Raw genomic sequence first — 26,246 nt, forward strand, 5'->3', positions numbered from 1 at the left:
ATTTCATAAATATCTAAATTATATTTTCATTACTAACAAAAAAAAGTGCGTATTGTTTTGCATTTGTTAAATTTTGTAGACATAACAATTTCGAAAATATTTAAATTATTTACCGCGTATACATTTGGAAATAAAAAATAAACGATATAAAGTTAAAAATAACTTATACTCATTTCCAAAAATAACAATCAAATGTATAGCGGTTAAGGTTATTCGATTACCTACTTCATAGAATAAATGAAGTTCTTGCAAGCATTAAAAAAACAAATTACTAATTATGAGTAAGACTGATGAAGTGATGAAAATAGTTGAGGAAATAAGACTTTTGTGGCCGGAATTTAAAAATACACTTCTAATTTTTACGGGGCGCAAAACTGCTTGTATGAGGATGTAGAAAAAAGTCAGTTTATTCAGAAAGTGTATGGTCTTTAAATTTATGCGCATGAGCGCGCTTACAAGTACGTAATAGCCAATCGTTCTAAAAAATCATGAAAGTAGAAACAGACCCCCCTCCTTTGTGGAACCTTACATATTTTATAATTTAAATAAAAACAGCAGTTAAAATTTTTTTTTCATAATTTAAATAATAGACAGAAAAAAACATTAATGAAGTTACCGATAAACCGCGATTACGTTAATAAAGTATTCAAATTTTCGTTAAAAAATATGAATAGCACAGGAGAATTTAGAAAGGGAATATAATAAAAAGTTGGTTTTATTTTGTTTTTACATTTAAATTTTGGGTTTATATTTTAAATTTTAACATGTGACATCACAAAACTTTTGCCCCCCTACCTCTTGTCACACAATGTCATATTTCTTTAACCCCCCTCCCTCCCCCTTGACATGTGACGTAATTAATGGATGGTCCCAAAGGTAAAAAAATGCTAGGAATAGTTCAAAATATGAGAACCAATAGTTTTTTTTCCTATTTTCATGATTTTTCAGCTCTCTTGTGAGCGTGCATATTTTAACGATCAATAGTTTGCGCTCACAAATCCTGCTCAAGTATTTTTTAATTTAAATAATATTTAACCATTTCGTTGTGTATTTTCAGTTTCTATTATTAATTTAACTTTTTTGGGTGCTATTTTAGTATTGTATTATTATCGAAATCTGACATATATTGGTCGAATATGTGTGAAAATTGGATATCTCACTTTACATTAGCAATCGAATAACCTTAATTTATTAACAAATTGTGAAATTTTGAAAATTAAAAATTGATAAAATAATCCATTTTCATGTAATTCATAATTTTCGGTGGTTGTATGCTAATAGTATTTTTTATTATAATTTTTTTTCGGTCTTACAGGGAGGAAGAGTGTGCCTATGCTAGGGTAAGATGCGTTCTTATTGCATGGCTAGAGTTGGTTTCTTGTTATTGACAATTTTCTGATCAATTGCTTTTTTATGGCACATTTATAATATGTAGAAAAATTCAACAGAGTATTGGCGACACTCTTGAGAACAAAAACTCAATTCAATTTGCACGCACTTAATTTTTAAGATTAAACGAAAAAGAAGGCATTTTGATGTTTTTTTTGTAATTTTTATCTTTGAGGGAAACATCAAAATTTCTTCTTAACAATTTTTTTTTTAAATTAACATATTTGTTAGCATAGTTTGGCTGTTAATCATGTGCGCTTAATACAGTAATTATCGAATACTTCGAGCGTATACATCAACTGAAATTGTTTCATCTAAACCTAAGGGCAATAAATTTTTTACAACAATTAAATAATACTGATCATAAGCATAATTTGAATGCTCATCAGTTATAAAGTCTAGAGACAGGCGGCTGGAAATTTGAGAAGCTTTGATAATATCATGTCTATCAATTTTTTTTTTCTACGAGAAATTACATGGCCTGAGAAATCAATTTTAAACTGCCGCACACTTACAAATTTTCCAGACTCCTTGAAGAGAAGTCTCCGGCTGTAAATTTTTGAGACACGAACGAAACCGAAAAATACGACATGAAAGCTTCTTAAATTTTCAGCGATTCTGAAATTACTGTCAAATAATATAGAGGACTTCCTTTCTTCATTCAGTACCTACCTATTAATTCAGTATGAGCCAAAATACCTCAATTACGATAAAAATAGTAATTTTTACGAAAAAATATCTTGCAGAAAATCGGAGTGTAGAAAGTTATTTAAAAAAATCGGAAAGGTTATAACGCTAAAAAAACAAACAAAAAATGAGACTAGCGAAAAAATAGTGTTTTTCGCCAATTATTTTACTGGCTTGTATGACTCGCAGACTCGCAGGAAATCTTTTCAAGGCACATATTGAAGCTTTTAATAGCATCGCTTGCAAATAAATTTTCGTCGCAAAATAATATAAATTTTCCGTACAATTTTCGACAATGCAAAAATAGTTGTGTCGAAAAATCCGTGCGCGATCGGTAACGAAGTATCCTACGATAATAAAAAAAAAATTTTCTTCGTTCAAAGTTTCCCTAGAATCTTTGTATAATTAATTATTAATTTGATAGATTCCTGATGAAGCCGTGAAAACGCAAAGAAAAACAGGAATTTAGAAAGTATAGCAGTTGATCGACACAGCACTGGTCAGTGTGTAATTGTTAACTTGTTTTTCTTGGCGTTTTCACGGTTCCATCATGCATCTACGAGATTATTAATTATGCAGATGATTTAGAACAATTCTTAACGCAGAAAATGCTTTTTTTTTAATTGTTATAATATGCTTCTTTACCGATCGCGCACGGCTTTTCCGAAGCACCTATTTCTTCATTTCGCAAATTTTGCGGAAGTCTTATATTGTTTTTCGACGAAAAGCTGCAATTAGAGTCTCTCAATAAATTGCAAAAACGACAAATTTTTTCACGATGAAAAACCGTGTTTTCACAAAAAGTTTCAACGGATTTGGTTTTAAAAAAAACACATTTTCGCACCCTTCCGTTTTTTTCCAAAGTATTTTTTCTTAAAAACTTTAAATTTTTGTCCTAATTATCCCGTTGAAAAATTGTACGGGTTAATTTTTTATGTGTGAAACTTCTCAGCTTGTATGTACTATAATCGTGAGGATATTACTGTATTTTGTAATTTTGTTCATGATTAGAAATTCATTGCCAAAAAAATGACTCTCTCAGCAGCTTGCGTTATTCTTGCTAAAGTTATTTCACTAAGTATTTTAAAAATATGTAAATTGAATTTTTTTTATAGCTCGTTCGATGAAAATGATTGTGTGGATCAATTATCAACAAGTTTGGACATGATATTATCACCAGATATTTATAACAACGATGTATTATCAAAAAATACATTAAACAATAATTCATTATCACAATCACAATTACAACAATCGCAACCAATGATACGTACATATAAGTGTTTGATCAACGAAGATTGGAATGATTTAGCAAATAATTCTCGTCCAATATCCGATGACGACGATGATTATGCTCAGGACAGTGATGAGTGTAGCATTTAATTACAACAAAAATTAAACATCCAAGAAAATACACAAAAAATTAATATTCAGTGCACTTTTTGAATCAATGAAAATGATATCCAGCTTTTTTCATATACAAAAAAAAAAACAAATCCAAATATAATATGGCACACTTTTTTTAAAAAAAAGTGTTACCACAATTCACATTTTCACACACACACAAAATCGTGTAAAAATTGTGACTATTCGATAAATTGAACGTTATTATTATTATTTTTTAAAGTAATCCCCACGTATTTTGTTAGTTTACATAGCGTGAAATAAAGTGGATGAAAAAAATCAATTAAATTAAGTGTTTTGTGTGTTGGTGTGATGAAGCACGAAGATGGTGCAAAACAAAAATCTTAGGTGGAATTCACTCTCAGGTGTTCAAAAAACAAACAAAAAATCCGTTGATAGAAATATAATTTTTATTAACTCAAAATTGGAGTGGGTGTGTGTTTAGGTGAATGATTGTTGTATTAAAATAAACATAAAAGAAAGACTAACAAATTATTTTTGAAAATTTCAAATAAAGAAAAAATGCAAAAAAAAAAAAATTTTCGGCAAAAATTGTGCGACCTAATTAATTATTGTGAAGTTTAATAAAATGTATATACCTTTAAGTATTTAATAATGTGAAATTACAAATTTTTGATTAGTTCACTCTGTACTGACAAAAAAATTTAATAAAAATAATAATTAATAAAATTTTCATTTGTAAATATAATTCTAAAAAAAAATACATGACATTGGTTATAATAATAATCCCCCCACACACACGTCTAGTCTTCTTTTGCATACGAAAACTTGTATGCAAATTATATTTCACATTTAAGTATTAAAAATTAATGTTTTATAAATTAACAATATATTTAAAAAATTTTGTATAAAAAAACCAACGTATTTAAGAAATTTTATTTCAATTTGAGTAACTTGGATAAAAATGTAGACCAATGGTTAGGAAACTTTTGTATGCCACGATCGTATACTTTGATATTATTGCCAGTTCGCGGATGTAGTTGATAGTTATTGGATTTTAACGCTAAGGTGACAGTAAAAAAAATGTAAACCATACCTGTTAGACTGTGCTGATTTTCATTGAATAAAAAGACAAAAGGTACCTACTTCATTACACATTTTGTATAAGTGCTGTGCCCATATTTGCTCCCCTAGTTTTATAATTGCGATAGTTTTCCTACTTTTTTATATAAAACTTTTTTTGTTTGGGTTGTTATACAAATTTTTCATACAAATTTAGGACCATAAATTTCATACTTTAATACTACTCGGCATTTTAAGTTTTTCTTTCCAAACTTGCCAATTCTGTTAATCACTATCTCTCATTTTTATTTCCTAACTACAATTTGGAAATTTATGAAAACTTAAGTCGAGATTTACTTTTTTTGAAGAATTGCACTTTGGCCCGCTACAACGATACTTAAACGGTATAGTAACAATAATTAAAATAAAAACAATTATTTTAATGTTTTATATAATTCTTAAACAAAATTTTTGTTGTCAAAATGTTTACAAGATTGTATACAACATTTCTGTTAAATATTATATATCTATACGAGCTAACACCTATAGTTATTTTTTCTATAGCTAGATAGTCTTTCTCAGCATTAAAATCCAATATAAAGACGGCCGCTTATTCTGTTAAATTAGCATCCGTTATATATTTTTACTATAATTAGGAAGACATAGATAATGTATGAGGGTGTCAAATTTTATACTTAATATACATTTTCTGCTGTACAAGTCCAATGTAAAATTAAATTGGATAAATTGTCAAAAGTTTTTGAAAGTTGTATATTTCATAGCTCATAAGTGAAGGAAAATTTGATTTATGAGCAAGTTTCTATATATTTTTATTATTTTGTAAATCGATTAGGCATGAATGGGAGGTATAAAATCAGACAAAAAATTATGGAATTTTCTATTGACTAACTTGAATCAATAGACAAGTTCATTTGTTCACAATTAACTTCTATCAATTTTATATTTGCCGGACAAGAAAAATATATTGGACACAACTGCAACAATAGCTTCTTAATTTTTCAGACGTTCTGAAATGGCTGCCAAAACTATGCAATAATATTCCAGCATCCAATCGTGTCATATAGAATTCGTCTATTTTTGTTCCTAATGATTGGTCTAAAGTAGAAAATCAAACCTTTCAAGGTAAGAATAATTTATTCAGTTATTTTACTAAAAGTAGTATAATTACTATGTTTAAAAGTCAATAAAAAAAATCGAATTTTTAGTTTTCAAAAAAATAATTTTATAACATAAATAAAATTTATATTAATACTAAAATTCGTATTTAATAAAAACGAAAAACAAAATACTCTTTCAAAAATATTTCTGAAAAAAATTCAGAATTATCAAATAATATTCGTCTTTTTCAAATTTTATGCGCTTATGTTTAATTTACAATTAGGTGAGCTTGACGGGATTGTGATTATTTTAGAGACCATTTCTATATAAAACGAAGCCTTGTAGTTACCGCAAAATCAAATGGCTAGAATGTTTCGATTTCCATGCATATTCATTATGAGTGTGTTAAATAGTATTCTAAATCTTTAAAACAGCAGTGTGCAAATGAATTATACGACCTTGAAAAACGAAAAGGCAATGTTTTCGTTTGGTTTTGAAGCAACTATAAAATTTTGTTTTATGTGAAAATATTCTCTATAAAGAATCACATTCCCAGTCTTTCTACTAAATGATTGTGGAACTATTTTAAAATACATATTTATAAATTTGTAATGAAGTTGTAATTCTCAAAAATATTACTAATAATTTGAAATATTGTCAATTATCAAGGTGTCATCCAGTTCACCGGGAAATGATAACCTAGTTGAATATGCCCAATCGCAGAGCATAATACTTAATATAACTACCAGAAGATAATAAATATATTTCGGAATTTTTAAGAAATAACCGAGGTATTTCCGGCAGCTTGCAAGACGCCCTAATTGATCTTTTATCAAGTATTTTATATATATTTAATAAATTTTTGGTAGAAAAAAATTTTGATTGATGATAAAATAATGAGTTTTTCTGATGTAAAGCATTTCATTAATTTATCATTAATTAAAATAGCAATTTTTTTGGCCTTAATCTTTTTTTTATTATAAATAATGGTACAGAGATATATCAAAATTAAATATTGTTTTAATTGAATTTTTAACATAAATTTCTAGTGAAATATGTTAACAAAATTTCATCTAAGTATATAGCAAATTTTATTTATTTATGAAGATCGAAATTAGGATACGAATGAAATATGAGTATGACAAAATTGGCTTAATTATTTAATACCAAATTATTTTCCCTACCGAATTATTTTTTATATTGATGACATTCCAAAAGTATTTCTTAGGCATATGTATTCAGTGTGGTAGAGTTCTATCAAACCAAAGTGGCACTGCGAAAGAAATATAGTACGTGCATTCATATCTACACTCTCTTTTGCTCAGTGCCACTTTGTTTTGACAGAACTAGATTATAAGCCAGTCTCCTGGTAGATCAAAATAGAGCCCGTTTCAAAAAAATTGTGAATGGCTGTAATGTCAAACTGACAATAATTTACGTTAGCTTTAATTATTTAATTCTAGCGACAATTACTATCAGACATAGTTAATTGATGTATACATCAAATATTTGATGCTTATATCAATTAGGAGCCACCTATAAATTACGTCACACCAATTTCACGATTTTAAAATGGGTGATGTCATACCTTCCATACTGGATTCCATACATTTGTCTAGTTTAATTCACTAAAATCAGTTTGTTAAACAAAGATGGTGAGATAAATATGTTGTAACATCTTACTGTACAACCTTGTATACTAGCTAATTTCAAAAAGTAACTTTAAATTATGTTTATTTTAAATTTTAAAAATTCTATGGGAATAAAAATGAAATTATCTACCATACAAAAATAAAAATTTTGGAACGCCATCAAACTATGAAAATAATTAAAAAATCTGTTTAAAGAAAATGTAGAAATAGTACATTTTAGAGACAGATGTTTAGAAAATTGACTTTGAAGTAATAAAGTTTTCACACTATTTGTAATAATTGATTATCTTATATCAAAAAGTGTAAAAATATTTAAGCATTAACTTATAGAAATAATTTACTACTGATATTCAAACAAATGTTCCATGCTTTAGGCTTTCTTGTTAAGTCATTAGTTGCGTTCTTAATTCAAATCGAAATGAATAAATTAAACATTTTGGACATATGTAATAATATTGAACTTTACTATGCCACTTTTTACGCAGTTTAATACGCTTTTTTCCATCAAAATAATAAATTTATTCATCAATTTGATTTGAGTAAAATGCAACTATTATCAGAAATAATTTTTAAAATTACAATTTATAAACTTTTACAATATAATTTGGAATTTGAAAATTTTTCCCTGATGATGGTTTGTTAAAAAAATCGAGTATTTTTTGCGTCCGTCAATTAACTGAAAAAATGCATAACAATAAAACTATATCGTCTGATAAGCTAAGTTGTCGAAAGTGATTGAAAATTTTGATCCTAATTTCGATTCTGAATATTTGTTGTTAATTTTTGTATACAGACGCATTCAATTATTTTCTTTGTATTCTCCCCGTTTCTAGTCCAAATATTTTTAAATAGAATATTGTTTTTTTTTTTTTGTTATGTATAATTAATATTGTATAAATTTTTTAAAGAAAAAAAACACAGATTTTTCTGTAAGTTTTTTGTTGCTTTTTATTTTTCAAGATTTATTAATTTTTTTCAATTATTATTGTTAACTTAATTATTATTACTAAGTATATATTTAAATAAGAAAATGTTATTAAAGGAATTTCATTAAAAGAATTGATTATTAAAAAAAAAAAAAAAAAACGATTTTATATTGATTAATTAAAAAAAAAAAAGTAAAAACAATCAATCGAAATCATCTCAAATATTGTATTGTTAAAAATTATGTAATTGTGTTTGACCTATTTTAATATTGTTATCTTGTACTAATTTCATTTTATAATAGACGAATCTTTATTAAATTGATTAATAATAATCAAAAAAAATGTTTTTTAATTTTTATATTTCACGAAAAGAAAAATTATTACCTAAAATATCCTAAATGTTCATCTATCCTTAAATAATCAGGAGCTACTCCTTCAAAAAATAAAGTAGTCAATTGGTAATTATCAAATAATATACAATCTCACGCCCTAAGAGTCGAATAGCTGATAGAAAGTAGTGAAGTAGTAGAAAAAGTGATTTCCCAGAGAAATTTCTTCGGTCGATACATCGGACCCTTTTTCAATCAGAAAAATAAATAAATTTTTGTGACTGTGGAATATAAAGGAGAATTGGCTTATTTGACGATCAGATGATAATTTTTACAGATATCTTCACATACGATCTGAAATAAAAGGACAGGATTTCGTACAGGATTTTAGGCAATATCTCAAAATCTATTAATCAAATCGTTAAATGAATCCGATTTTTGTATTCTTCTTGGCCAAAACTATTCTATATACTAAGTTTCATCGAATCCCGAAACCAATTTTTTGTTTGTGATTTTCTGAATTTTTTCAAATTGCGTCCGATTTGTATAAAAATTATTTTCTTGAGTAATTTTGATTCAAAATATTCACAAATTGGGTGCCTTTAATGATTGTATGATGAGTTTTTAGGATATCGACTTGAATCTTATACAAGAGATGACAACTATAAACAGCCTCAGTCGATATTTCAGAAACCTATCTCTCAATCCAAAAAGGCTGAGTAACTGGGGACCTGAACATCATGACTGGGCGACCTATAAGTTTTAAGATATTTTAAAGGCGTAAGTTTGACAAAATAAAATAAAAGAAAGTTGAAAACGACAATTTAGGTAAAGTAACAACTATTATTACTAAATGAATGTTTTTTATATATTTTCTGTAAAAAATATATTGTTTAAGATTAAAATTAAAAAAGAAATTAATTGGACAATAATGTAAATAATGAATAAATTTTTGCACAAATAATTATGAAAAACAAGTGAAAAAACAAACAACTGAGTAAGTTAATTGTTGAAATACCATGTATAGACAGTGTTGATTACACTGTCACATTACACATACATACATGTCACACATACATAACTAATATAGCTGATATTCCCATATAATACATACTATACAATTTGCGCCTAATTTGCTCCCCCACGGGTAAACAGTGATGTTTACGAAAAAATGTTTCAAACAAAAGTTGTTTATTTCTTTATAAGGAACATTTTTTTACGTTTAAAACTTTTATTCTATCTTTAACGGTTTACAAGACGGGCCCTACGGACTCAAGACCTAATTAACCTATGTTGCTCATTTACGAACTCGACCTCACTTTTTACGACCTGAGCACGCTGTAAAAATCAACTTAATAACTCTTTTCGTTTTTGAGTTATCGCGTTGACAGACAGACAGAAACCGAAAACGGACTAATTAGATGAAGATTTTATGAAGACCTATACCAAAATTTTGTTGGTAGCATCAATATATTCAAGCGTTACAAACTTGGGACTAAAATTAATATACCTTGACATATGTCATATACATGCGGTATAAGAAACAAAAAATATAACAATATTTTACATCAATACATAGTATAAAACAAAGTCGCTTCAATCCGACTGTCTGTCCCTAATCCCTATGTATGCTTACATCTTTAAAACTACTCAACGGATTTTAATGCGATTTTTTTTCTAATAGAGTGATTCAAGAGAAATCTTTTTATGTATAAAACATGCATAATACACAGTAGAGTGAGGGGTTGAAATAGGCGTTGAAAGGGATGTGCTTCAAAAACTTAAAAAGTTGTGCATCGATTATGCTAAAATATTGACAAGATATACAACCAGCTTCAAGGATTGTTTTTATGTATTTTTAACCTTCGGGAGGTAGAAAGGTGGAGCGACAAAGTGAGGATGAATAATCGAATATTTTCAAATAATAACCCAAGTGGGGTATCAAATAAAAGAGCATGGCGTGTACATTACAAAACTGTAACCTATACGCAAGGGGATATGGAGGAGAGGGTGAAAATGGAATGTTGCTCAGCACAGCGGGTAGTTCACAGCTAATTAGACAATAAAAATGAAAAAATACACAATTTTTGAGTTATTGTCTACTTATTCCTTAATTTTGTTCATTTATTTATTAAAAAATATATTACAATGAACTCGAATGTAATTCTCGAGGATGATCCCCATGGCCGAGATGACCAGATCCCTATAGTAACGTCGAGGAACTATTTGAACATCATATTCGTGATCAGCGACCTCGAATTTCCGAGTGACGATTTTAGATACATTTCGAAAAAAATCAGTATTCCCGAAGATGATTCTAATGGTCAGGATGCCCATTACATTATTGACGGGATAATAATTTTTTTCAATTATGCTTAAAAAATTGCATCAGAAAAAATGCATTTTTTAATGCACAAACGATGGAAATTATCTTTGAATAAACTGCAACATTTACAAAGTTTATAAATATCTTCTAGGACGTAATGCAAATAACCGCAACTCGATCCATCTTACTTTTAAATTTTAGTGGTAAAATGCTAAATTTTCTCGCCTAACAAAAACAATCGATTTTAGGAAACACTAAATTTTACCATAATTTCAAACAACTGAATCTCTACAATCATCGAAATCTCATTTGAAAACTTATACTTTCTAGTTTTGGAATCTCTTGCTTATAATAGAATCTCTCTCTTGAAAGTATGAGAAATGTTATCTCTAAATTTTATATGAAGTTTAGATTTTACCAAAATTTTAAATTTAATTTACAACAAATTTGTTAAAGCCACTCGAAAGCCTCTTTCTTTTTCTTGAAAATGATGGCTAAAAAATTTCTGTACGAGCTTTATGGACCAAGATATTCGTTTACCAAGCAAAATTGGCACTTTTAGATTTAAATCCTGTATCTTTAGTAATATTCATCGCACTGAAATTTTTTTAGTATCGTTCAAAAACTTAAACTTAAAAACATACAGGATACAAGATTTTAAATCCTGAAGTGCCAAGTTTGCTTGGAAAGCGAATATCTTGGTCCAAAAATCTCGTACGGAAATTTTTTATGCCTAATTTTCAAGAAAAATAAACAAGTTTTCGAGTGCTCTTAACAAATTTGTTGTAAGATAATTTTTAATTTGGTAACTTCTAAGCTTCATATAAAATTTAGGGATAACATTTGTCATATTTTCAACTCTCCGTGCAAAGCGGAAATGGGGTGATAAAATTTTGAAAGCACCAGCTTTCAAATAAAAAAAGAATCATCAAAGTCGGTTAAAAAAATGATAAAATTAATCCCCGCAAGTTTTGCTCAATTGCAGTCTTGATAAATTGGCAATTTATATCAAACTTTCGGTTTCAGTATAGGTACCTACGCACTGATTGTATCGTATCAATTTCGATTGTATCAATTTCATTTAAAAGAATATCGTCACAAATATGGTAGCATCGCACTACCTGCATAAGACTGGTTTTAGGAACCCAAGCGCGGTACCCCCTCAATTAAATATAATTTTCATTATGTAGTTTTATATATTCGTAATTTCCCATGAAATCTCATAAAACTTTATAAATACGATCAATCCACTTTTATTCAAATTCTTACATTATTAAATTTTGCCAAGTAGGTACAATCGTATGCGAAATATTGTAAAATTTTTGCAATATTTTAAAATATAGGTATTTTAACATTTTCCTGCCCATCTTTCAATGTTGAAAAATAGATAATTTTCAATAAATTAGTTTAGTTTCAGAGGATTCTAAAAATTTTTGAACTATTATTACGATCGACCTAATGTGCTCCACTATTTCAATAAATTCTCAATCAAACCGTTATATTCTAGAATTAGGTAGTTAATTATTATCAATGGTTTATAAATGATAACAAAGGCACAGGCAAAGGCAAGATAATAAATTTGATAATTTATGAAAAAATCATGCGTAACTTATTTAATAGTGTAGATGAAGTTATTGGTTAACAAAGAACTACAAAATATAATACGAATATAAAATTACAAAAGTTAAAGATTAAAATAAATGAAATTGGTCAACATAGACGTATTTCTTTTTTTTTTTTAATTCTCCACTTTGTAAAATGCTTATGCAAATGTGTTGATAACCAAATTTGCACATTATTATCAAGAACACGGTTAGATACGCGGCGGGGGTAAATTTGCTAAATTAATTTACATCAATATTATTAGTTTCGATATTTCGGCTCGGTTCACAAAAACATCGTACAAAAATTAAATATTTTTTATTTAATAAAAAATATGTGTTGTAGAAATTCAAGTTTGAATATAATTATTAGATTTACAAAATCGATTTTAGTGTTACATTCTAAATGACAAGAAATAAATTAGTTTTTTTTTTATAATTTTTTGTTTCTAATTTAAACATTTTTTTTTTTTAAATTATTAATAATTATAGTTAAATATTTGAATATTTATCAATTTTATCTTATTACGCAATAATTAAAAAAAAAATTGAGAGGTAAAAATAATTAAACATAGCAAGTCTAGAAAAGATTGAATTATTATGAAAATAGTATGAACCAAAGAAAATTTTGTTTATTTTATAAATCAAACAGAATTTGAGAAATGAATATTTGTATGAACTGACGTTTCTTTATTTTACGGCTGTCGTGGTCGGATTTCAGCTATTTCATCATGTCAGCTCCATTGCCAGCAATTGCCGGTATTGTTAATTTTATTTATATAAATTTTAATTAATAAAGGATAGTTTTTATTTCATAATTGTTTTTTCAATCATATTTCATTCAAATACTTGCTGAAAAATCATGCTTTTCATGTTTATATGACACATGTTTATTGTACTCAATTTTTGAGGTTATAATACAATTTCTGTTTTTCTAATAAAAAATTTTTTTTAGTTAGGGGATCAACGGGAGTTAGTTTAAGTTACGGGCCACCTAGTTATGAAAATGTTTCCGAATTTTCGAAAGACCTCAGTAAAGCTTGTAAAACATTGCTATTTAGTCCACAAGGGCAATATTTTGCTTGGGTTAATGGAGCGAAGTAAGTTCTATAAATAACTTAAATTTACTTATTTTTCACCGTTTATTTTTTATTTTTTCCAGATTGAAAATAGTGAACACTCAAACATGGTCGTTAATAGCGGAAATCCCACGCCCAAAAGTTTGTTGCTTATCGTTTTCGCCTTTGGGTACTTACTTAATGAGTTGGGAGCCGTTTATTGTTACCAATGCCGAACCTCGAGGAACACCAAATTTACACATTTACAAATCATCTAATGGTGAACTTGTAAAATCATTTGTCCATAAAAAACAAATTGAATGGTAAATTTTTTTTAACTGCATTCATCCAGAAAAAGTAAACGTAAATAGCAACAAAAAATTAAAATAGTTTGTGAAAGTCTTTCTTCTATCCAAATGGCATACGAATAACTATGTGGGGTCAAAGATCTGAAAAGGTTAACACATTTTTCGAAGATAAATGTTCGTTATCAGTTGTACATGACATACATTTTTAGGAATAAGTTTAGATTAGGCTTAATTTTTTTCGTAAACTCGCTTTCAAAGCTTTGAAAGCAAAAGCATTTTGATGATTTGTGAAATGATAATGTGCCCGGTAATTCTTTAGAGCTGTTGATTTCAAAAATTATTTGTTCTACCGAAATATCTCTTTGAATCATTTATGCAGGAAATTTTCCCAACTACAATTTCCTATTTACATAAATTTGTAAAATGTCTACGGCTTTCGAAATATATGAGAAAACGATGTTAATCTTTGATCCCGTAAAATACACGTCTATTCGGATCGATGATATTTTGCAGAAAATTTTTAAGAATGTATTTAGCGCTGTTTTTAAATTTTCTATCTAATTTTGTTTAAAGTTATTTAAATTATTCATTTTCTTAGATTAATCTATTTAACGTTTGAATTTATATATTTTATGGTTTTGTTTACTTTTAGGGAACCACAGTGGTCCGCAGATGAAAAAATTTGTGCTCAATTAATTAATAACGATGTAGTTTTTTATGAAGATGCCAATTTTGAAAAACCCGTTCATAATGTTGGTGGTGAGAAAATACGTTCGTTTGCTTTGGCACCTGGACGACCACCCCATCATGTAATTTGTTATACGCCAGGAAAAGCAGGCCAACGAGGCTGTGGTCGTATTTTTAAATATCCTAAGTTCGATGCTACACAAGCTATTGCCACTAAAAGTTTCTTCCAGGTAAAATTTTATCTCATGTTCACTTTGAAAACTAAAAATAGAGAAGTTGCATGTTTTTAAATTTTTTAACCGACATCAAACAAAACAGGAGGAGGTTATCAATTCGACTGTATTTTTTTTTTTTTTTTAATGTTTGTTACCTCAGAACTTTTGACTAAGAGGATGAATAACTCAATATCACGCCAACCGATTTCGATGATTCCTTTTTTAGTGATAAATTAGTTAGTGGAGTTCAGGTTCACTAAAAATCACAAAATAAAAAAAAAAAAAAACTTTAAACAAAAAGAAAACCGACTTCAAAAGAAAACTTTTTCCAAAACAAATTAAAATGCACTAAAAAGTAAAAATATAACGATAATATAATGTAGTTAAAATTATTGTTATTTTTGGAGTCGGTGTCAGCCAAGCTAATGTTGCAAACTGTTCTGTCAGAGTTGTTTCTTTGGCTGACACCGACTCCAAAAATAACAATAATTTTAACAACATTATATTATCGTTATTTTTTTACTTTTTAGTGCATTTTAATTTGTTTTGGAAAAATTATCAACATATCTCTTTAGTAACGCCACGGCACGGAAAAATGATAAAATAACGTGCAAGACGATAAATGGTTTGTATCTCTACTTTTCAATATATTGCAAAAAAATTTTACATGGAAACTAGCCGGAAAATGTGAATTTAGCGTGATTCCGATTGGTTCTCAGGTTTCTCAGTGACGCAAATCAAGACGTCACAAACAATTACAAGTCGTTTTTTTTTTTTAATTCAAAAATATACCAATTTTTTTATTAATAATTAATAAAAATAAAAAAAATTGCTCAAATATACTTTAAGGTGAATTATTCTTTCATTTATATGTGAATTTGTGGCAAAAAAAAATTAATGCAACTTCTCTTTTAGAAATCTGAGTAATTATATACATGTGCGCCATTTATATCTATGCATCCGAATATCTCGCCAGAGGTGCCACCTGTTAAAATAAATTAACTTCCACAAAAATTGTAGAGTTTAATGGGGGACATCTCACATCATGTTCTGATATCAGATTGGACCTGGTTCTTCGGGTTAATAAGCAATTTAGATTCTAAATGGCAAGAGATAGAATAACAGTTTAAATTAAAAAGTTGATCCTCATTAAAAAAACTAACCATTTTTGTTTAAAACATTTTTTCAAGAAACCTTAGCTTTCAGAGAAAATGCGACTTAAAAATATTGGATTTAATCGAAAGAAAATACGCTTAAACTTTATCTATAATTATAGGTCAAAGTGACGAATACACAGTCGAATGTCCTGTATTTTTTTGTGAGGATCAACTTTCTAATTTAAAGTATTATTCTATCTTTTACCGTTTAGGATCTAAATTGGCCATTAAAGAAACGCGAAGAATTAGGTCAAATCTGATGTCCAACATAAACTCTACAATTTTTTTTTGGGTTATTTTTTAATAGGTGGTGCGTCTGGTGAGATATTCAGATGCATATTTTAAAATGGGCCATCCAGTATAATTTCTTATATGTTACCCAAATGCGAGACAGAAGTTTTTTAGAATTTCGTTGCCAAATTCCAAAACAGAAACTTTTAATTTCGCCATGTCCGTTTGTGTTCGTAACTTAATCATCTGTATTTCAATTAAGGCATTGGTATCGTTGAATTTTTTACAGAACAATAAAAAGTTTCAAATAGGTTTTTCTCCTCAGAAAAACAGTTCTTACAAAGCTCCCAAAGTTGCTTTAAATCACCCCCCCCCCGTTCTAACTTTAATTTTCTAACCATGTGATTTATAAATTTGAAAAATTATTAGATAAAGACTTCCATTCAAAATTAGTTCGAACATGATACGTTAATTAAAGGTATCGGTTTCTCAGCTCTACTTTCGGCTCTAACTAAATTCAAATTGAATGAGTCGGAAAATTTTCGCAACGTTATTGTTCTCATTGAACTATCTTTTTTAATGTATCTGCGTTTTAAAGGATGATCGAGTCGAATTTTTCTGGAATAACAAAGGTACAAGTGTATTGTTGATGACAAGTACAGAAGTAGATAAAACTGGTGCTTCCTATTATGGTAAACAAGCGTTACATTATTTAAGTACAAAAGGTAACACAGCCATGGTTTGCTTAAGCAAGGATGGTCCAATACATTGTGTAGCATGGTCACCAAAAAGTACTGAATTTTGTATTATTTATGGTTTTATGCCATCCAAAGCCACTTTATTTAATATAGATTGTGAGCCAATTTTTGAATTTGGTAGTGGTCCACGGAATGCTATTCACTACAACATTCATGGAAACAATATCCTTTTGAATACTTAATAAATTTTTTAAACGATATATAGGTATAAGTTCAGTTTTTTCTGGTTAAACCAACTAAGGTCCACATAAGAAGTCTTCGAAACTAAGAGGGGTGTTAACTTTTTAGAGTGGCCACAAACCGGGAAAATCGGAAATCCATTATCTTAATAAATATTTACAAATTTAATAAAAAAAGTGTGTTTTTGGTTGTTGATTAGTTCATTTTGTTGTCGTTGAATTATCGGTTAAAATCTCCCCCAAAATATCGCTCTTCGAGAAAAATTAAGGGATTAGGGGCAAACAGCGGCACGAAAAAACTATAATTTTAGTAAAAATTTTTTACATAGTAATTTTATTTATTTTATAAAAGTAACAATACTACATTGTTATGCCATGTTTCAACTTGATTTCACTCTTTTGAAAGAAAATATTAATTATATAATAAGTTATCGCTATTTGTATCGTCACCTGTACCACAAGTAGTCCCTTGCGGTGACTAGCATAACTTCTCAACAGTTCACCCGAAATCATTCAAATAAAAAAATTGTATATTACACATCAAAATAAAAGAATGTCTCAGATCTCATGTTCATTGAGATGATAAACCGAGAGTTACAAATATGAGATCTAGGATATTATTTACTTGCTTCCGTGGTGTTTATACTATTTTCTGCTCGCCGAAGGCGGAAAGCGGCATTTCGTTTAACTAAGCGGGACGAAAGCTGACACTTTTCGCCCGGAGAATCCGTATTTTTATAGTTAATCTAATGCCTGATTGAAGCTTTCTCTGATAATTTACTCTCGAATTTTCAGAAAAAAAGCAACAGTAAATTGTTTATTAAAAAAAAAAATCGAAGTTTTCAAAAATCTTTAAACTATTTTAAAAAAAGTTGTATAAATTTCATTCTAATCCACCGAGCGGTTTTTGAATGACAGTGGTAATCGACCTTAAAAACATAGTTTTGAGAAAAAATCGCTTAAAGTTACTGCTACCAACACCCTTTGTTCAATAACTCAAAAATAATATTTTCTTGAGATAATATTTTCAAGATATTATACTTTGAGAAAATGGAAAAAAAATTGATTTATTGAAAATTCTGAATCTCCCTAAACTCTTAAGGGCGTCAATTTTTAGGAAAATTATTCATCCAATCGACATATGAATCTGATTTTTGTACTTTTTAATCAAAAAACATTAAAAAAATAATATTAATTTCGGTATAATTCAATACATGTGGATAATTTGGATCCAAAAAAATTTGTGATTTAATCGGAACGATTTTATTTTCTTAGAAAAGTTTGATTCATAATTTTTTTTACTCTTTTTACGGATTAAATAGCGGAAAACAGGGATGAAATTGTTTTGGCCAATAATTTCTATATTCTTGTGGTCACTCTGCTTTGATCGTACTGTTTTTACTGCCTTTAGACCCATCAACTTTTGTAAGTATCTTTTAGCTGATACGAATAAAGTTCTGAAGAGCTCGAAAATTTTGCTATCGTTTTTATTTTTCTTAACTTCTATGCACTTTTATTATTGGGTGGTTTTGGTAATCTACGAGGACAAATTGAGTTGTGGGATACGGCTGCTAGAAAATTAATTGGTAAATGTGAAGCCCCAGATACAACACAACTTCAATGGTCTCCGGATGGAACACATTTTGTTACAGCTACCACTGCCCCTAGATTACGTATGAGTAACGGGTAAATAAAAATTTCAATTTACTTAAAAGTTTTTAGATAAGGACAGAATATTAAAAATATCTTTTCGGAAATAATTCCTAAAAAATTTTGAATATAATTAATTAATCACTGCCGTGTTACTTGTTTTAACTAACATTATGTAGAAAGTGGTATTTGCGTAAAGAAAATGATCGATCTTATTAAATAACTTACTGTTTGCGATTCTTGTATGTCTGAAACAATGCCGTCAAAATCCTGTTGAAATAGATTAAAATTCTATTAAGATTCTATTTCAGAAGGATTTTGACTGCGTCTTTAAGCAGAGTATAACACCAAGACCACGAATTATTTCCAAATTTAATTATCTACTAACTAACCTGTATTAATTTTAATCAAAAAATATTTAGTTACAAGATATGGCATTATACTGGCACATTATTATATGAAAGACCATGGAATTCTCAGGAAGAACTATATGAAGTATCTTGGCAAAGTTACCCCCCGGGAATCTTTCCTGAAAAGCCAATAAACTATACACCAGTGGAAGGTATTACACCAAGTCAGCCACAAGCATCAAAACAAGTATATAGGCCTCCAAGTGCTCGTGGTAGAGAAACTACTTTCCGGCTTCATGATGACGATGATGATCCACCACGCAAACCAGGAGGAGAAAGTAATTTATTATTAATTTAAATTTATAATTTTTATATCCACATTACTAACTATCCATTATGAATATTCATTCAATATGAAACACAACAATAGTTTTATCATTAGAATCGCTTTTTGTTTATCGGTGCAAGTGAATTTAAGATCTTAAGAACCGACATAAAGCTATTAAAAATACCATAAAATTATATTAAATTATATCTAGTAGTGCAAAAGTTGCAGCTAGCACCAAATTACAACTCAGGCATACTAGGTACCGATCTATATGCCCCCATTATATACCATAAAGAAAGAAACAAGCAGTAACACATTTCATTAACTAAAGAAAAAATTATTCATTTTAACCCTCCAAACCGACACCCAATTTTTGGTTTCAGAAATTATTATAAATTTAGATGTCCTTGACCCTTATGATATGCATTGTCAGGAGAGACGACTACATAGAAAATAAAGAACTGTGGGCTTCTCCTTTTAATATAATATTGCAGTTGTGTTTTTTATTCGCGTACTTCAGCCTTTAAAATTATTGTTGCCCTTTTGTTTCAAACCTTTTCCTCTCAAATCATTAATTGTATCATGCTAGAGGGTACAACACGTCTCTCCTAGAGTTCGACCCAACTTTTCGAAGGTCTTAGAAATTAGAGGGTGGCCTGACGCGTAGCCAGTCTGATTTAAAACATTACGAAACATCTTTAAATCAAGTTGGCAGAAGGGGCACTAGATACAAACCCTACCGTGTCAACAAGGCTATTACTCCATCCCCATTTCATACTAATATAATCTGATATTCAGATCAGAATATACAACACATGTCGTATCTATGTTAATCTTCGTAGCAACGAAAAGTAAATAGTCAATGTGCATATAAATAAATTTCATTGGGCTCCTACAAGGTTATAGGTTTACCAACGGAGGTGACTAATGTTTATTATTTACTTTGTCATTAAGTATTGTGCCTGAACATTTTTTACTGTTTCGGTATGAAGAAAAGTACGCTCATACTTTGCTTCATTTAGCATTGCTATCAAGAATGTTAAAATTTGTTTAGACACATAACTTAATGGCAAAGTACGATCCATTTATTAAGAATGGTTAGTTTACAAAATAATTAAAAAATATGTAAAATAGTTGTAAAAAATTGAAAATGCGTATAAACACAAGATACGGGAGAACTGTACAGCAGCTACCATACACTCCGCTAGGTCAGAAGGTTAAAATGCTGTTCCGATATATCAGATTTTGTGGGTTAAATTCCCGTTTGCGTGTACGTTTCGTGATATCTAGCATTTATGTAAATAATTTAAAAAATGATATAATAATTTACTAAATTGTTTTGTAAAATTAAATAGCAACTGCGCCCTCAAAAGCGGCCATTAAACAGAAGAAGAAACGTGAAGCACAAAAAGCAAGACGCTTAGCTGAAGAAACGAACAGTACAATCAAATATGATCGAAATACAGATAAACAACAACAACAACAAAACCATCCAAAAACTCCCAATTCCTCGTCCTCAACCTCCGCCAGTTTAACTGGCGATCCTGAAAAAGACAAAAAGATTAAGAATATAAAACGGGTATGTATTTATGTTAAAACCAAATAGTAAAAATATCTAACATATCTCTTGTAACATATAGATAATTAATATTTATAGAAATTAGAAGCAATCGCTAAATTAAAAGAAATGCAAGCAGCCGGTAAAATATTGGAAATCAATCAATTATCAAAAATTAAAACAGAAGTGGATTTGTTAAATGAAATGAAAGAATTGACTTTGTGATCAAGTTAAAACTTTCTTTGTTTGTTAATTATGTTAAAAAAATCTTTGAATTTAACATCAATTTATTCGAATTTATTTTTTTCATCTTAATTTTTTTTTTATAATAACTAAAAAAAATATGTATAAAAAATCATTTTTTAGTATTGTTCTTTTTTCATTTTTTAAATATCTTTTTACATCAAACATCTAAATATACATACCATACATGTAAAGAAAAAAAAACATTTATAAAACATACAAACATGGAAAAACATTTTTAAAACGTATTTTAAAATATAAACAACAAAAAAAGTTAGATAATATTAAATAAATATTTAATTAATTAATTAATTAATACCAAATAAATTTAATTGAAAATCCTAAATTGATGGTAAATTAAAATTAATTATATACATAATTCTACTTATTTTATAATTAAAAAGTTGTATATTATTAAATCATATTGTAATCATGTTGTTATATTGAGATCATGAAACGTCCAATTATTGGTTTCATGCTGCGTTTTAATTGATGTATGAAAAATAAATTTATTTTTCAAATATTTTTTATTGTTGTCATTTTATTTTAGGCATGTTCCTAATTGTTTTAGCAATTCATCGAAAATCGAATAAATAAATAAAAATCGGATCAAAACTCATGTTTGAAAATTAATGACCTTCCCAAAATCACGTTTTCTTAGGACCGTCTTTAAATCGAGTATGTATATAGATTCTCTTTAATGCCCTTTATAAGAGGGTAAATATTTTAATTCATATATTCATATAGCGTTAAATTCATATATTTGAGTTGTTAAAATTTTCGTTTTTAATATATAAATCCTATATTTAGGTGTTTTAAAAGGTATGCTTTATTATATAACAAGGCTAATTTTCTTACAATTAATTTGGAAAACTAATATTCATTAGTTAAAGGCATGACAAATATTTTCCTATAAAGAAAATTATAATAATCGGCACTCGTTTTTTCATAAAATAATGGCATTTGTGTTAATTTCTTAAATAAGTGATTTTTTTCTAAATCTTGAGGCGTATATCGAAAAATTTTACTCTAACATTCGTCTATTTTTCCTAAGTTCCACCAGATTCACCCTCAAAATTTGAAACGTAAATTTGTGTACGTCCTTAAGGTACTTCGCAGTTGAGGCAGGAAACTGATGGACCGAAAGTCAAGCATAGTCATTTCAGAACGTCTGAAAATTTGAGAAACTTTTGTCAATGTCGTGCCTAACATAACAACTTTTTCTCAACGAAAATTGTTCATAATCGGGAACTTTTTCTTAAGAGATCACCCGGCAAAATTTGCAATTGATTACCAAGCTTAAACTAAGATGCCTTTAAACTAAAAAAATAGTTTAGTTTCCACCTCAAATTTATGTGAAATTTTGGTTTTTCGATTAGCCGTTCCTTAGATAAACATATTTACGAGACACGCCCTGTTTAAATTTCCAAATTGATTTACAATAGTGATATGAATGAAATTCATCATCATTTTTAGATAAGAAGTCACATTTTTATGCTATATTTGATAAAAAAGAAACCACTGTATTTTACTCAACTGTCCTTAAAAATATAAGAAATTTAATGAAATCTTTTCTTTCCTTGTTAGCGAGTGTGCCTACTTTAAATTTTCCAAGAATAAAGAAAATATGGAAAATATAATGGTGAAACATCTGGCTAATGGTTTCAAAGAAGTTACAAATACTGCATTACATTACTGCAGTTTTTTTCTTTATTCATTTACAATTTTAAATTCACTCAGTTATATCCAGAGACTATATCAGTAAAAGTTATATCTAAGCGAACAAAAAATTATACAATGTTTTTAATATCAATTGTATCTGTCTGTTAATAAAATATGCCAAACCGAAAATGGTTTGATTTAGGCTCATAACAGACAAATTTAGAAAGTTATTATTGAGAGTTACATAATGGCTAGATTTTTAGCCTGTCTACGTTAACTTAAAATAAGTATGCTTGTTATCATTTATTTGTGATTTTAATATTTTCAGAACTCGTAGTCGAGTTTTTTGTTTCTATTGTTTTACATACAATGCAATGAATACACATTCGAGTCTAAAAAGTTGCCTATAAACGAAAAATGTGATTTTTGAGAAAGTTTGATAATTTTAATAAAAATAATAAAAAAATCAGACTGTATACAAAATTTTTATTAAATAAAGAATACAAAAATAAATGTTTTCGTATATTATTATTTATATTTATCTACTTCCGGTTAATAATGTTTAGGGAATTTTAATAGAAAGCCCTATCTATTGTAGAAAAATAGATAATATTTTCGGAACTTTAGTTCTTTAAAAATAGTTGATATGGATTCATAAAAGATAAACAATTGACTGTGAAAAATTTTTATTAATTGTTGAAATAATTATAATTAAAAAAAAATTTAACAATAAAACGACTGATTAGTTATAAATAATTTAATTTGAATAAAACTTAAGAAAAATAAAATTACTTTTAATTATAATAAGTTGTTACCAAAAACAACAAAGATAAATAATAGAATAAGTACAAAAGTAAGACAAAAATGATCAATAAATACAAAAATTTTAATAAATACTGAAGACATCAAACCAAGACGTATTTACTAAAAATAATAAATAAACCTGATTCAATAATTAAATAATATTTATAATTCAATGTAAACATCATATATTATGTAAATTTGAATAGATTTTTCGAAAAATTTTATTCAATCAGTCGCCATCTTGTCTCTGGCCGGCTGATGAATCGGGCAATTTGTCAAAAATTTTAAAGCTTTGTAATTTTTTATTATACATTATTTATATGCATTTATTAAAACATTATCATTCAAACAATAATTTAGTGTTGTGTTTATAATTATTTAAAAAAGGAAACGAAAGAAGTGAAGTTTTATTAGACAGGTAACATTTTTTTGAATACAATTTGCAACCCGAATTGTACTCTTATGTTGACTGACGTTTCAAAGTTATATGATGAAAATGCAGGTTTGATAATAATAGTTTCAATTATTCATACTCAATATGAAACATTTTGGAAATTGTTATTTACTTTCAAATTTGTTGTTCAATTTTTGTAACTTTTTAATAAATGTGCTAACCCTTCTTTCATCTAATCTTTAAATGTGTTCTTCATATAAGAATGTACCAAAATTATTTTTGCAAATATGATAAATAATTTTTGTTTCACACAAAGACTTTTTCAATTTATATTTGACTCATTTCACAATTATCCCTGAAATGCAATTATTAATAAATCTGTCCTTGAGGCTGTCACTTTTTAGTTCTCCTTAAAGTAACTACTTTATACTTTTATGGAATTCAAAAAATTATGTTTGTTTTTAATTATAAATAATTTTTTTACAGCGTTAGATAATGTAAAAGTCTCAATTTAAGAATTATTTCGTAGCGTGTAGATTATTTATGAAGTGTGTGTTTAGTGGGGCGTATGTGTAAAGTAGCCCATTTCAGTAAGCAAAGCAGCGGTGAACGGAGAGATTAACGGCGGCGGCATCGCCCAGTATGACCATAGCGACTCGTGGGGCCACTGAGCCTCCCGATCCTACATTACAACTGCAAGGCCAGGTCTGTTTATAACACCAATACATGTTATTATTTTTTTTTAATATAATCGAATTTCGATAAGCCGAATTTTAAAATAAGGTACAAAAATATTGTCTTTTTACTCAAAAATAATTTCACTTTATGACACTTAAGAATTAAAAATAGACGTTATTGAGATTATTATTTGTAATAACTACGCCGAGTAATCGTTAACAAAAAAATTGTGTCATTCTGATTATAGACGATAATTTGAAACCATACCTTTTAAAATTTTAGTTAAGTAGAGAAAAGCATTTTGAAGTCATTTTTTCAGCTGCCTGACTGGTGGGTTGGAGTAAATTTCGAGAAAGTGATTATTAACCTTTCGAGATCAAGAAACCATTTTCTTATGGATAAAAAAAACACTCGATTGTAATTTTCGGCTTGTCGAAACCCGACAGTATTTTATGATTATGTATTGTAAACATTTTCGAAGCTTTAATATTTAAACTGAGAATGTAGTTCATAAATCTATATTTCGGCTAAAATGTAGACTTTATTATCCACAACAGCATAAATTAAATGGTCGTAATAAATTTCTTTAAAGAAGAGTTATTAATTTTATAAATGGTTGACGGTTTCATCATCAATGTGTTACTTATAAAAAAATATGCCATGAATGAATAATCAAGTAGATATTTTTATGTTGACTTTAGGATTTTCGTTGCTTAATTTTTTATTAGAATGAAAGCGAATAGATATCACTCAAAGATTTCGTTTATTTTATTTTGAGTTATGGTTAGGCAAGATTTCCTCCGATCTCGTAGAAAAATACCTTGGAAAACAAAAATTAGTATAATACATGGCTTCATACATCAGATGCCCTAAAAGATTTTTATATAGGCACATCTAATTCTCGCGTGGAAGAATTTATATACAAAAAATTTTTAACAGCGTTTGATATTGGTGTTTTCTAAAATATTTAGCATAAATTTGACGCATTCTTAGTTATTTCACTGACAATCATTAATAATCTTTTCCGAGATTTATTACGACCCAAGAAACTTTGCATTAAAACTTTTTGCAAAAATTATAATTTTAACTTTAATTAGTCACATTTTAATAATAAGTTAGTTTTTGAATCCTCAAATATTGTATTTTTTTTTTAAATTTTTATAAAAAAGGCAAAAAAATTAACAAGTTATTAGATCATTCTCTTCAAAAAGCTATCGTATGAAAACTAACGTGCCTATATTTTTTAAACACTTTGTCAGGATTTATAGATCCAAGGTTCCATTTAGGTTAGATCCAAGGTTCCAAGGTAAATTATTAAAGGCTTAAATATTTTTGTACAAGCGTATTGTAATTTTAATTACACAATGTCTGCTTAAATATTATTTACTTTTATTATTTACAATAATAAAGCGAATAATTAAATTTTTTTTATAAACAAAACTTAAGGCCGACCACACACAATCGGAATTTCTTATAACACTATCAAAATATGATACAAGGCGCATACTATCAAAAGTTCTGATAAGAAAA

At 28.0% G+C, this 26,246-nt stretch overlaps 3 protein-coding genes across 7 annotated transcripts in view; all 3 read left to right on the forward strand.

Annotated features, from left to right (window-relative positions):
- The window catches only part of LOC123300788, a 191,692-nt gene extending 188,167 nt beyond the window's left edge, over positions 1–3,525 (forward strand). For 2 of the 3 annotated variants that reach the window (XM_044883438.1, XM_044883447.1), the window contains one exon: positions 3,192–3,525. In XM_044883438.1, the coding sequence (XP_044739373.1) occupies positions 3,192–3,459 (268 nt within the window). In that variant the 3' untranslated portion in view covers positions 3,460–3,525. Of the gene's footprint in view, positions 1–1,315; positions 1,341–3,191 lie in introns of all 3 variants that reach the window. The other variant, XM_044883454.1, reaches the window with a different exon arrangement.
- Positions 3,526–12,986: 9,461 nt separating this feature from the next.
- LOC123305157 (eukaryotic translation initiation factor 2A) lies at positions 12,987–21,199 on the forward strand. The gene is made up of 9 exons (XM_044886788.1): positions 12,987–13,215; positions 13,412–13,556; positions 13,619–13,837; positions 14,475–14,739; positions 16,711–17,032; positions 18,561–18,735; positions 19,122–19,387; positions 20,733–20,956; positions 21,035–21,199. Exons 1-9 carry the CDS (start codon positions 13,188–13,190, stop codon positions 21,158–21,160), a joined length of 1,770 nt encoding a protein of 589 aa, XP_044742723.1. The 5' UTR covers positions 12,987–13,187; the 3' UTR covers positions 21,161–21,199.
- A 2,479-nt stretch (positions 21,200–23,678) lies between these two features.
- Positions 23,679–26,246, forward strand: part of LOC123305670 (probable ubiquitin carboxyl-terminal hydrolase FAF-X) — a 32,808-nt gene continuing 30,240 nt past the window's right edge. The window contains exons 1-2 of one of the 3 annotated variants that reach the window (XM_044887451.1): positions 23,679–23,693; positions 24,525–24,743. In XM_044887451.1, coding sequence (XP_044743386.1) covers positions 24,681–24,743 — 63 coding nt within the window. In that variant the 5' untranslated portion in view covers positions 23,679–23,693; positions 24,525–24,680. Of the gene's footprint in view, positions 23,694–23,856; positions 24,063–24,436; positions 24,454–24,524; positions 24,744–26,246 lie in introns of those variants that run through there. The other 2 variants (XM_044887450.1, XM_044887452.1) reach the window with 2 other exon arrangements.

Source organism: Chrysoperla carnea, chromosome 1 (assembly GCF_905475395.1).
Source record: "Chrysoperla carnea chromosome 1, inChrCarn1.1, whole genome shotgun sequence".
In the NCBI taxonomy this organism is placed as follows: Eukaryota; Metazoa; Arthropoda; class Insecta; order Neuroptera; family Chrysopidae; genus Chrysoperla; species Chrysoperla carnea.